The sequence below is a fragment of the Seriola aureovittata genome, chromosome 9 (assembly GCF_021018895.1).
Source record: "Seriola aureovittata isolate HTS-2021-v1 ecotype China chromosome 9, ASM2101889v1, whole genome shotgun sequence".
In the NCBI taxonomy this organism is placed as follows: Eukaryota; Metazoa; Chordata; class Actinopteri; order Carangiformes; family Carangidae; genus Seriola; species Seriola aureovittata.
The window spans coordinates 5,277,010-5,289,542 of record NC_079372.1 but is presented as its reverse complement, the minus strand read 5'-3'; the positions used below and the strand labels follow the sequence as shown (position 1 = coordinate 5,289,542).

At 45.0% G+C, this 12,533-nt stretch overlaps 1 protein-coding gene across 13 annotated transcripts in view; it reads right to left on the bottom strand.

The window, feature by feature from the left end:
• The window catches only part of huwe1 (HECT, UBA and WWE domain containing E3 ubiquitin protein ligase 1), a 41,426-nt gene that overhangs the window by 3,738 nt on the left and 25,155 nt on the right, over positions 1–12,533 (bottom strand). For 8 of the 13 annotated variants that reach the window (XM_056383778.1, XM_056383788.1, XM_056383784.1 and 5 more), the window contains 23 exons: positions 11,795–12,023; positions 11,504–11,682; positions 11,321–11,410; positions 9,825–9,985; positions 9,662–9,704; positions 8,544–8,918; positions 8,126–8,336; positions 7,515–7,639; positions 7,201–7,421; positions 6,674–7,065; positions 5,863–6,502; positions 5,034–5,754; positions 4,835–4,926; positions 3,749–3,905; positions 3,516–3,647; positions 3,108–3,323; positions 2,764–2,999; positions 1,883–1,985; positions 1,218–1,367; positions 845–1,090; positions 634–751; positions 393–533; positions 14–301 (listed from right to left, as the gene is read on the bottom strand). In XM_056383778.1, coding sequence (XP_056239753.1) covers positions 14–301; positions 393–533; positions 634–751; positions 845–1,090; positions 1,218–1,367; positions 1,883–1,985; positions 2,764–2,999; positions 3,108–3,323; positions 3,516–3,647; positions 3,749–3,905; positions 4,835–4,926; positions 5,034–5,754; positions 5,863–6,502; positions 6,674–7,065; positions 7,201–7,421; positions 7,515–7,639; positions 8,126–8,336; positions 8,544–8,918; positions 9,662–9,704; positions 9,825–9,985; positions 11,321–11,410; positions 11,504–11,682; positions 11,795–12,023 — 5,266 coding nt within the window. Of the gene's footprint in view, positions 1–13; positions 302–392; positions 534–633; positions 752–844; positions 1,091–1,217; positions 1,368–1,882; positions 1,986–2,763; positions 3,000–3,107; positions 3,324–3,514; positions 3,648–3,748; positions 3,906–4,834; positions 4,927–5,033; positions 5,755–5,862; positions 6,503–6,673; positions 7,066–7,200; positions 7,422–7,514; positions 7,640–8,125; positions 8,337–8,543; positions 8,919–9,661; positions 9,705–9,824; positions 9,986–11,320; positions 11,411–11,503; positions 11,683–11,794; positions 12,024–12,533 lie in introns of all 13 variants that reach the window. The other 5 variants (XM_056383785.1, XM_056383791.1, XM_056383790.1 and 2 more) reach the window with 4 other exon arrangements.

The window sequence follows — 12,533 nt, the reverse complement described above, 5'->3', positions numbered from 1 at the left end:
GTAGCCCAAATACCTGACACTCTTGCCCAGGATGTGCTTGTAGAAGCTGCGGGTGAAGTAGCACTCCAATAACCGGTTGTCATAGACTGCCTTGGCCACCACGCGGCCCACAAACTTGAAGTAGCTGAGGTGGTTGGGGTTGCAGTGAGATGAGGGGTTGATGGTATAGGTGACACGGTCACCTGGTGAAGTGCGGAACAGGGCATACATGGGGTTGAACATCTCCCGGGAGATGATCATGTACCATTCCCTCAGCAGGCCACCAGCATCCTGGCCCTCCTCCCCTTCAAACACAATGTACCTGTAAAGCAAAGGGAGCAGAGAATGGCTCAGGTTGAGCAGTTCTGAATTGAGAGGACATACAAGTGGATAGAAAGGCAATGGAGCCTTACAGCCTATTTTTCATGTCCTCTGGGCTCTTGCGATGCAGCTCCCTGTAGGAGTCCTCAAACACGTGATCTCTCCTCACATGCACAGCCATGTCCTCCTTCCTCAGGCCTTCATCCAGTCGCTCTAATTCCTGGCGGAAGTACCTGTAGAGGTAGCCAGAAAGACCAGAGGGTTAGTAAGTTAAAAAGCCAATAACTGTCTATTAGACAGTATAAGATGGGAGTGTAAGATAATCCTCCTTACTTCCTCTTAACGTCAAAGTCAAGGATGCGTATGTAGTCAACCAGTACTGCAAAAGGCCCATCAGCCAAGTGAGTAGTGGACTGGCGCAGGATCTGGTTAAGCACTGTGCGGTGAGTTTCTAAAAAGAAAGAAGAATGAGTCTTGTTATACACTGGGCTACAAAATGGAACAAAGCTTTATCCTTCTCCTAACGGAAATCTCTCAGGCTCACCGGCAAAACGGAGGAACTTCTGGGTGTCCGGTGGCAGGTTGGAGGAGATGTGCATGGAGGATGGTTCCCTGGAAAAGAATGGGTCTAGGGATGAAGGTGTGGCAGGTGTAAGGGGTGCTGGGGACAGCGGTGGAGGCTCATCTTTGATGTGTGAAAGCTGGCTCTCCCGGGTGTCCCTAACAGGAGGTTTGCTCTCTCGCTCAGTGGCATGGACAAGGAAGAAGGCCTCCACAGCAGGCTGGAGAACTGAAAAAACAAAGGAAATATCATTAGGGGAACAGATCAATTAACCATGCTCCTTCAACAGATATAGACACAATATGAATCACACATAGCATAGAGAAACACATTTCCTCAGAGGGATTTCACCTACCCAGTACAGCATGCTGGTCGTGGGACTCCTCCAGCTCTTTTAGGCACTCCCCAAGCATGTCCCATAGTTCATCCAACAACAGCTGCTCACTGAGCAGAGGGAGGTCTGGAAGTCTCTCCTCACTCTCTGACTGGCCATTTCCTTCTTCATCTAAAAAAAGGAATTTCCAATATACATTGAACCATTGCACCGGTTATGCTTTCATCAACCTTTGCCTACTAGAAGACAAAACAATTTTTTTTCTAAATAAAAAGGACTGCTCCAGTGTTGATATTTGTCAATCAAGATTATAATTGCCTGAGTTATTACTGCTGCTCTGCCTGTTTTAGATACAATTAGTCCAAATCAATCAATCAATCACACATTGTCTTATGCACAGTGCAAACACACTGAAACATATCAACCTATTCCTATAAAACTTAGCAAAAACCACAATGTTTAAACACAGTGTCTATTCAGCAATTCAACAATTGATAAAGCATTGTATTTAGAGGTTCTTTATCACTGTGCAAATGCTGAACTAAACAAATGAAGTAAAAACAATCCCAGGTAAATATCCAAAGCATTATATCAGAGAAGGTGATCACTGGATGTGGAGGGATGGGGTCTCACTTACTGAAGAAAACACAGCACATCAGTTTGAACAGTTTGCAAGCAAGTCATACCCAGAGGTGCAGGGTCCTGCTCTAGAGGAGAGGGCTGGTCCACATCCATTGGAGAGTCATCTCTCTGGGCTGCCTGGGCTTCTGACATTGACTGCACTTCAGACTAGAGAAAACAAATCAGGAAGGACCAGAGAGACAGAGGATGAACAACAGGGAGAAAAAACATGGAATAATTAATGATTAATGTAACAGTTTTCTTTTTCATAGTAATCCGTCATGACTGATACTGCCATGCAAAATGAAATTCCCATGATCCACTGAGAGAGGATTGGAACTGGGACTGAGAAGGGAAGGGGGCAGGGCCAAAAGCATGAAGCCATGTCAGCCAGCAAACAGACAACATCAGTGGAACAGATCAAACAGTTTGGAGCAGGCAGCACATTCACATACAGATCATTTCAACAGTAGAACATGTCAATGCAAAGACATTGATGTAGAATGCAGTGGATCACTGGCACATCTGTCCTTCTGTTGGGGCTGTCATTGTTCATCATGGCAGCACTGTAGATGTTGTCACTATGCATGAACCACTTGAGGTAGCAGGCTGTAGACTGACTGCACTACGTTGTTTACAGATAATTCAATTCAATACAATATAAAATAAGACAGATATGCATAACAATTAATGTGTTAGCTTATTAATTTCCAAAACGCACAAAGCCAGTAGGGGCAAAGCGAAATTAGACATGTGGCATTTCAGTAGCTATTAGCCATTTCATAGCATTTATTTTGATGACCACCACAGTAATTTTGAAGTAACTACACTGGGATGGTCACACTATGAAGTCAATGTTATGTTTTCCATCTTTCAAATGATTCCCTTTAAGTGTGTGCAGTGTGTGAGTAGGAGTATGCCTGCTGTCAGTGCAACCCATGCTAACCGTGGCAGCAGCAGCCGTGCCAGCAGGGGGAGCAGCACCAGTGGGAGCATGGGGGGCCGCCACTGAAGATCCGGCGGCGACGGCGGCAGAGGCAGAAGAGGCGGTGGGTGGGGGTGCCTGTTGGAGCCGGCGTGCCCGCTGACCCTCTCTCACCATCTGGATGATGGCGTCAGCTTCAGCTTCTAGTTGACGCACCGCAGCCTGGATGCTACTGGCTGAGCCCAAACTGGTGGAGCCTGCCCATTCGGGGAAGGAGGAAAATAGTTTTATCACTCACTACATCACCAGGATATTGTATGCATACATCAAGAATACCGAGTATATGTAACATCGTCTAGTCATACCTAGTCGGCCTGTCTGTTTGGCTTTCTTGTTGGCGCGCCGTGTGTCCTCACGGAGCTGGATAATGACCTGCAGCACTCGCAAGAAAAACTTCTGCGTTGATGTCTTGGAGGTTAGTGAGCTCATACAGGGAAGCTGAAGTTCACGTCCCCCCAGTGTGCGCTTCTGTGCAGCCACAATCACTACACTCTCCGACCCGTCGAACCTGTGTCCCAACCAACAAAGGCATACGAGGTAAAGGAAATTGTAGGTATGAGAAATTAACCTATGTAAAAATAGATGCCATCACTACATACTGTAATATCACTTGGGATTGAACTACTTTAGATTAAAGATAACTAGTTGGGACATTAGGTTGTGTGTTGACAACTAACTTCCACTGGGCGGTCTAGAGTCATAACTATCTAACCTGCTGGTCATCTTGCCCTTGAGTCTGGCTGAGATGGAGGAATCCTCTGGAGGGGCATCTGGGGAATGGGAATCAGCTTGTGCCCGTCTCTGCTGCTCCAAGTTGTACTCTCTAAGTTCGGCCAGTAATGTGCCTGAGGGAGAGAACATTTTCAAATATGTGTGTAAAGACAAAACTGTATTTCCTTAAATAGGAGCATTACAACTGGCACCCGCATAGTTGTCCAGAACTGACCGATCTGTTTGCAAAGAGTGTATCCGAGGTGTCTAGCTCCACTGAGCAGCAGTCTGAGTACAGTGTCTCTGGTGGCACCATCTCCTCTGGACAGTTGCAGCAGAATATTAGCTGCATCCTCCAGACCCTCCTCTGAACATGAGTGAGATGTCAACACCTTGTACGGAGAAGGAAAAGAGTAGTTAGAGAGCACATCTCATAATTAATATTTCAAGGTTTTTTGAAACACAAAAAAACTGATCAAGTGCCATCTATTGAAAACGGTGAACAGGAATAAACGATTTTGTTAATATTTCATCATGAAGGTTCATAAGTACAAGTGCCCGTTTGTGTCACAATCCAATTTAGAATGGAAAAGTTCTCTGAGGACTGTCAATATAATGTATGATGGGTCACTAACTATTGGATTAACTGATCTGTCTGGGCCTCAGACTTGGGGCCACTCGAAGGTCAGAGCTGTGTTTGTTGTACCTCTAATCTGAAGAACCTCCCACAAAGTCAAGCCAAATTAGTGCACATCTTTAAAAAGCACCTTAAAGGCCATTTCGATATTGGAATTTTTAAACTTTTCTTAACCCCTAAAGTCCAATATCGGTCAGGCTCCAAAATTAATACTCACACCCGCACAAGTCCTAACATAAACTTTGATACAAAACCATGCACATAACATAGCTGGGTGGATTGGGCAGTGTCTTGAAGTAGATCGAGGCAAAGATATATTGCATTGTGATGTGGCAGTGGGGCAGATGTTACTTCCATGAAACTTGTTGAATCAAATGCAAATTTTCATGGAGAAATTCACACATTAAAAGTAGCAGATGTGTTTCAATTGAATTTGACCTGGATTATATTATATATCCCCACACATTGTAATTTTTAGTTTCTCTTCTGAAATTGGACACTGTTCAAAGCTGCAAATAATAAACACTGTCCTCTAACTGGCAGGCTTCAACTGATCCTCAACAGAAGTTATCCACACTAACATCTTGAAAACATTTGAAGCTACACTTTTCCATGACCAGCAATGGAATTTCATACACATTTCATGACAGTATGACTGAGATCCATCAACTTATTTTTCCATACCTCCACAGAGAGTTGAAGCTGTTTCTCTGTGAGTCCAGTGGAGGCCATCTTGTTGTCACTCTCTGTACTGGCAGTAGAGACCCTCTGTTTCCCTGTTTTGGCAAAACACCCCCAAAAATGTACATCATTTTCTACTAATATCTTTTTTACAATAATGCCTGAACAGATGATGTTTAACTTTGGAATAAATCAACACTACCTGTAGAGGTTGTTCCAGTGGACGTGGGTATAGAGATTGTTGTAGAGGATGTCTGAGAGGCTGCTAGACTTGTCCCTGAGGATGTACCCTGGGCTGCAGCTCCCACAGAGACCCCTGGGACTGCCACAGTGGGCTGGGTAGAGCCCGCTGATGCCGTGCCCTGTGTTGTGACTAGGGCTGTGGCTCCTGAGCTGGTTGCTGTATTGGGGTTGGCAGCCTGCGGGGTGGGGTGTCCAGCAGGCACCTCAGTGGCCTTGTTGTCAGGCAGGGCAATGGATATGAGGGAGAGGAGGCGCAACAGCTTTTCAGTGAGCAAGGAGCTCCGTCTGATTACTGGGTGGGATAGCATGTTCATCAGCTGACCTAGAGGGGAGGTCTCCAGGCTGAACTGGGCCCCCTCAGCCTCTGCACTGCCCCCCAGAGGCACTGTCTTCATTGAGGCTTTGCCCTTGCGGCTGACATTCATGTTGTCCAGTTTGACCAGCAGGTCCCAAAAATCGGTGGAGATACCCAGTGACTGGGGAGTAACAGCAGAGGAGCCAAAGGAGTTCTGTGTGTTGGAGACATTGGAGCTGGAATTGCTTTGAGACTGCGACACTGACCTGGAGGCACTACCTCCACCCCCTCCCCCAGAGGAGCCTGAACAAAGACGAGAGTCCAGGTCAGAAGACGATGCTGACAGATCCTTACAGCGCTGCTGGGTGAAGTGGCTAGGGAACACCTGCAGGAATAGACAAGAAACAAAAATTTATTTACTTTTTTCTACAGCAAGGAAGATACATACTGTATATAGTGTGGGAGATGTAGATGAAAATAGCTGGACCCTGACCTTAGCTAGCTGGATAAGTGTGTCCAACACGTGTCGACAGACCACTGGAGCAGCTTGTGGGTGGATGTGGACAGTGGAGCCTCCACCTCCAGCACACGTGACACCTGCAGTAGCACCAGACACTCCCAGTGTTCCAGAACCTGTAGAACCTCCAGCTGAGTGGCGGTCAGCATGCTTCCTACCCGACACTCGCTGAATCTGGAAAATGTTTGTTCGGCAGCCCAAGGCTGCATCCATAGAAACAGAAAGCCAGGAAAGCTGGCTGGAGCTGCGAGACTCTACCCTGTTCAGTAGCTCTAAGGAGGATGAGGAGGATGAAGTAGGGAGGGAGGGGGTAGCTGATCCTTTTCCTCCACAGCCTCCCTGGGTGCTCCTCTTGCCACGGGAGTCTTCTAGACGTGAGGTCTCCACACACACCTCACTTTCGCTGCTGCGTTGGAGGATGGATAACAGGCTGCGAATGACCCACCCACGTGTCTGAGAGTGGTAGCAGAGATTCCTGAGCACACGGTGCAGACGGCTTGTGTTAAGCTTCGGTTCATCCACAAAAAGCAAAACCAGCAGGCAGGACAAGGCTTCGTGGTCCAGCAGCAATCGGCCGCGCAGACGCAACAAGGAGTCCACACTTGAACTGGATGGTCTGAGGAAACAAAAGGAAGAAAAAACACATTCAGTTTGTCACCTGTCTAAAGTGGTTGATCAAGACCACCTACAACATTTTCAATAACATAAAAGTCCATTTTTACTTTTTCATTTAACACAATAATGAAAAATATTTCGGTTCTCAAAATTGATCACCGTTTTCTCTCACCTGTGGTTTGTTCCTCCCCCCATCTGAAATGTGCCTCCTCTTTGCACAGCCAGCCGGGTGTACTGGACGCCACGATTGCTCCCTAACCGACTGGTGAAGGCTGGGGAACGCAAGATAGCTGATAGGGCTGAAGATGAGCTATGACCAAACAGCCTCTCATGCATCAGTTGCCTCTGGCGTGCCTCTTGCTCTCTACGCAACGCAGCTGCTTCAGCAGCAATGTCTGGGGGCATGACAGCCAACACACTGTCCTCCATGTCCTCCAGGACACTACGTCTGAGCTCTGAGGGCAGTGTCTGGATGAAGGTGACTGGATCCAAAGGGGTGTCTCCCTGTGGAGGCTGCTGGGCTAGCTCTCTGCGCTGCTGCTCTGCCCGTTGCTGGGCAAGAACCTAGGACAACCAATGGCATGCTTAGATTTTCTGTGTCTTGCTTCGAAATCATACTTTGTTTTACCACCATGTTGACAGATCTAAAGCCAAGCATTTTGTCTAATCTGTAACACTATAATCTGAGAAGATACTCACCTCCTCCTGGATGGCAGGTGGCAAGGCTGCCAGGAATTCTGGGCTGACCTCTGTAACCCCTGGTCCTCCCAGTACAGGCGCAGTAGAGGAAGGCAGGGTGGTGGCAGCAGGGGGACGGGAGGGTGGTCTGATGCCAAGCTGATTTTGCAGAACCTCTCGACGGATGTCTTCTGGAAGAGCAGCCAGGAAAGAGGGATCCACACCCTCTGGCAGACTGATACCTGTCAAGACAAAAACATCACAAATATTATGAGATGTAATACTGCATTAAAAATATATTAAAAACTGCAGGAAAATATGATAATTAATTTTACCTGCAAGCGGGTCCTCGTCCTCATTGCTGGTGGATGGTAGGGGCTCTTCCTGTATGGCCTGAGACTGGCTGTCAGCACTATCACTCCTGGGCATTGTTTCTCCAGGGGATGACACAGAAGTAGAGCTATAAACACAAAAGAAAGAAACCCCAAATCGTTATCATCAGTGAGCAGAAATGTGTGTGATGATATTCTTTGCTGATTTACACAGTGTCAAACTAAGTGGCATGTGCTTAGATGTGAAGATTTAATTGAACCATGAGATACTTTTATTTTGCAAACAGCTGGTTAGAAAAAACAGACGTACCAACTACTGTAAAAAAAAAAAGAAAAAAAAGTTTGATGCACAAACTTTGAATACTAATTGTGAGCTGCAATTGGGTAAGAGAAGCTGGTGGGAAACATGAATTCCAACTTTATTTTTTATTTGTTTTGTAGTGGACTGAAACACGCTACATGCTGGCAATGAAAGGGGGTTATACTTATATACATATTTTAAACAACATGTAATTTTTTTATTATTATGGTTATCTGACCAAGAGATAAAAAGTGTACATGATACAGCTTTTTAAATGCAGATTTGGTTAGAAGTGATTCTTCAAGTTACTCACCCAGTTTCTGCATCTGTCGGCCTGTCAGTCAGCCCACTTTCCCCAGTACCAGAAAGCTCCTGAGAGAGCTGGGTGGTCTGGGCAGGGTTGGGAGCAGCTTCTTCCTGAGTGGCAGAGGCAGGGCTGCTGGTATCCATGGGTGACCCTTCCAGTTGTGACACACCCACTACTGCAGGCTCTGATGTCTCCACAATGTCAGGACTTAGGGAGGCTGAGAAAAAGGAAAAAACCAGTGTCAGTAAGCGTTGTGAAACTGTCACTCAATGCACTATAGAAAAATTCCTTAGGTGATTGGCTTTGCATTTCAGAGTTCAGAAAATTTCATGATAAACCAGGATCAACAACATCATTTACATTACAGATGTGTGTCCTTACTGTTGGCCAGTCTGTATAAGGAGAGTTTTCAAAGTTAATCTACCTTCCCTGCCTTCATCCACTGCTCCTCCTCCTCCTCCTCCTCCTCCTCCGACTCTCTCACCGATTGTGGGTGCTGGGGACATTTCCATCTGAGATGCCTCCGCTTCACTGTTTGGCCTGTCAGCTGCCGACAAGGGTGGAAGGCCTGCCCCTGCCAGAGCAGCCAGTGAGCTGGTACGTGAATCGGCCAGTAGCAGGTCAGCAATTGGCTGGTGGACCTGCTGACTGATCGCAGTCTCCAAGGAGACTAGGGCCTGTTCATGAGGAGCAGGTGTGGTGGGAGTGACCTCTCCAGATGGGGGAGCAGTGAGGAAGCCCTCTGAGACCCTGGGTGGGTCCAGACATGACACTGTACCACCCTGGGCCTGCTCACCTTCTGCAAGATCCAGAGAGAAAACTTATATGAAGACAGGGAAATAGTTTTTAAACATTCTTTACAAGAATTCAACCTTACAGATACTCATTCGGAACCTTTTTTTCTACACACAACAGCTACTAATGCTTAATTCTTTAATAAATAGGCCATTATAAGATTTAACAATTACAGAAAACATTTTCCATACATACAATTGCAGCCAAAGAGAACAGAAGATCATTTTCCACTCAGATGCCAATAGCCTCTGCTGAGGAAGGCAGTAAGTTGTATAGTTATCTCCTGAACGGGGTGCATAATCCTGATCCCCAACAACAACACAACTTACTACCTCACCACAGCACAGCCAGCAGGAGAAAACACTGGAATACAAGATAAGGAACAATATTGTACACCTGAGATATAATGCAAATATGTTTATAATTACGTGCTTAAGACAGCGATGTGGATCAGATATTTTCAGTCTGCTAATTATCTGAGCTATTTCCAAGTTAAAAGTGGATTTCCTTCGCAGCAGATGAAGATGCCGAGGTGGTATGGCGTTGCCATAGGAAAGACAGTAGACTGTATAGTTATCTCCCAGATCTGGTGTGATCCTAAAACTATACAAACTACTACCTCATCCCACAGCACGCTTTGCTGGCAGCATGCCTCTTGATGCCCATCACTGAGATGTGTCCATTACAGACAGGTCCAGGGATTTCAACATTAAGAAAGAAAGAAAAAATCTTTACGGATGTCAGTACCTGCAGTGTTCTCTGCACCATTAACTGCCCCCAATCCAGAACCCTAGGGACAAAAACAAATGAAATTAGCAAAAAATGTATATAACTCTCAAAAGGTACACACACACACTTCTGTTTGAAAACTCTCCCTCCTACACAGCCAACAAATGTATTATTTGCCAACCTGTAGGCTCTGTTCCCTGGCCTGTTCTGCTCCAGAGGCCCTCCTCTCATTCTGCTTAGACTCCTCTTCTTCAGCCAGCTGCCTCCTTCTCTTCTCCCTCCGCTCTTCTAGTTCCTCATCTCGTAGACTCTCCAGATGCTGCAGGATAGGTACCTTCACCACTGAAAGCAAACACAGATATCAGAATTCATCCTTGGTTGTGGCTGTAACTTAAAGGTCACAGTTAATGCCCCTTAAGGTTAAGACAATAAACCTGATGCTCTCATTAAAATTAGTAAAAAATTTAATTGGTCATAAATTGGGAAGAAATTACAAATTGATGTGTGATTAAATCATATAATTCACTCCAACTGATTCTCTCTTTCTGAATCACCACTCGATTCTGTCGATATAGTCACCCAAATGAAGGTTCTCTTGCTGCACTCCGTCTACTGCCGTGGTTAGTCAGTCCCTCCAGAATGTTGCGATGTCGCAATTGTAATAATTAATGCAATTTCAACCAATCCCTGTGAATTATGCTCGACCATGAATTTTTGTCCAATCACTGCAAATTTTCCACAAATTTGATCAAAAGTCATCATAGTTTCCCATGAGTTTAACCAATCATACAAGTCCCTGCGCAAAACCTTGATGTATGTCAACAATATCACTTCCTTGTTTCTGGTTCTGAAGCATCTTGTGAAGTTGTACATGTGTGACACGGACGTCTCACATTTACTAACAAAAATTAGTATTAAAGAACATGTAAGGCAATTCCCTGATGAATGGTTTTATACAATAAGCAACATTGTGGTAGAACCATAAGGTGTAGAGCTGCCCGAGCGCACCGGAACGACACTCTGCTACTTTTTTCCCTCCAGATAAAATAAAATATTTACAGTTCAAATAATCCGGGTGATACTTATACACATTTTAAGCGGTTTGTGAAGACTGGGTCACCACCTACACTGCACTGGATTTATTCTCATTGGTACGAGTTGCCTTTGATTTTTAATTATTTATACGAAGAAGAAGAAAAAAAAAAAATAAAAAAAAAATTAAAAAAATCTAAAAACATCGCCAAATTCAACGGATCCAATGGATCCTATAGCAATTCAAATACTTGACTAAAAGGTATGTCCCTCAGACTGTCTAAATTACGTTTATGTTTATCATCAAGTATATACAGAAAAAATGCCTGCATGCTGTAGTCAGTGATATCTCCCATTCTATCAGGCCATTTATATAACCATGCCATCAACAAGTGAGACAAGATGTAATTATGGTTGATAAAAATTTGTAATGTGTGTATAGAGCTGAGTAAATACTTCTATCTACTTACATCATATCCAAATTTTAGTGATCAAATTCACAAAAATTGAAGTATTTTCTGAAAGCAACAGTAGCCATCCCAAAAATATTGTCACATTAGCAATACTGAGGTACTTGGTCATAAACATTTTTAGTGATACTATCAAATTAATCTTCATAGAGTTTCCAGTCTTCAACTAACCCACCTGCTACACAGTCATGCATACTCTCAGCATCCAGCACTTTACACTCATCTGTCCATCTAGTTAAGGCAGTGGGAATACTAGAGAGGGTGCCTAGAGAGACAGAGAGAATAAACATGTTAGGAACTCAAGCTAATACTAAACCAAAAGACCATTATATTAATGACAACCTATAGTTATTCTCACCTGCTTGTCCCCCAGTACTGCTCTGCTCATGGAAAAAGTCATCCAATAACTCATCATCAGAACGAGCAATGATGTGCACATCTTCATTTCCAACCAAAAGGCGGGCACGACCACGAGACTGCAGAGGTAGAGAGCTGGACAGCTGTAAAATGTCAGCTGCAGCACTGGGCCCCAACAATCTAAACAAGGGAGTAAGGGAAAAAAGAGACATTTTAATTAGCAATGTCGCTCAAGTGAAGTAGATGTTGCAAAACAGATGTGTTGTGCAGCCACCAAAAAACCTGCTTTCACCTTTGCAAAATGAGTGGTGGGTTGGGCTGCCGATTGCCAGGGTAGTGAACATGGATGGTGTGTCCACTGTTGGCAGTGAGCTGGCGCAGAGTCCGCTGGCTGCGACCCATGCCCTGTGCTAGGCGGCTGCTAGTGCCTGCCACACCTAGGGTGAGGGAACCGTGGTCAGCATGGCGCACCATCAGTGGGTGGGAGCTGGGGATGTTGCCTGGGGAAGGAGGGATGTCAGCTGATGGAAAAATAACAGAAAACAGTAGGCAGACATTAGGGGAACACCTGGCACAACCTGGCACAACCCCAAGTAATGTTCATGAAAAATCTAATTATTTTCTGCATCATCTCTTTTATTGTGTGTGCCTGTAACTCCAATAATTTGGGATGTCCCAAGTTTTAGTGAGTGATGCAAGCAGAGACAGTTTGGAGGAGGGCTACCGGCTGATAGACCTTATTCACAAAAGAGATTTTGCCGTACCGTAACAGGACAAAGCAGTAGTGTAATTGATAACATTAAAAACAAACACATTCCATTTTGGTGAGCTAGATCCAGAGTCCTGGTATTGTGCGTGCTGGAACTGAGCCATTATTAACAACATTTGTTTCTAAGATTTGTTGCTATTCCTGCTATGACAAGTCAAAATGCCTGCTGTGACAAAGGTCTTGTTGTGTATAGATGGAGATTGAAGCCCAATTGTTTAACATTAAGATTGACTTCCATCCAAAGCATTGAGCAGTCTCAAAT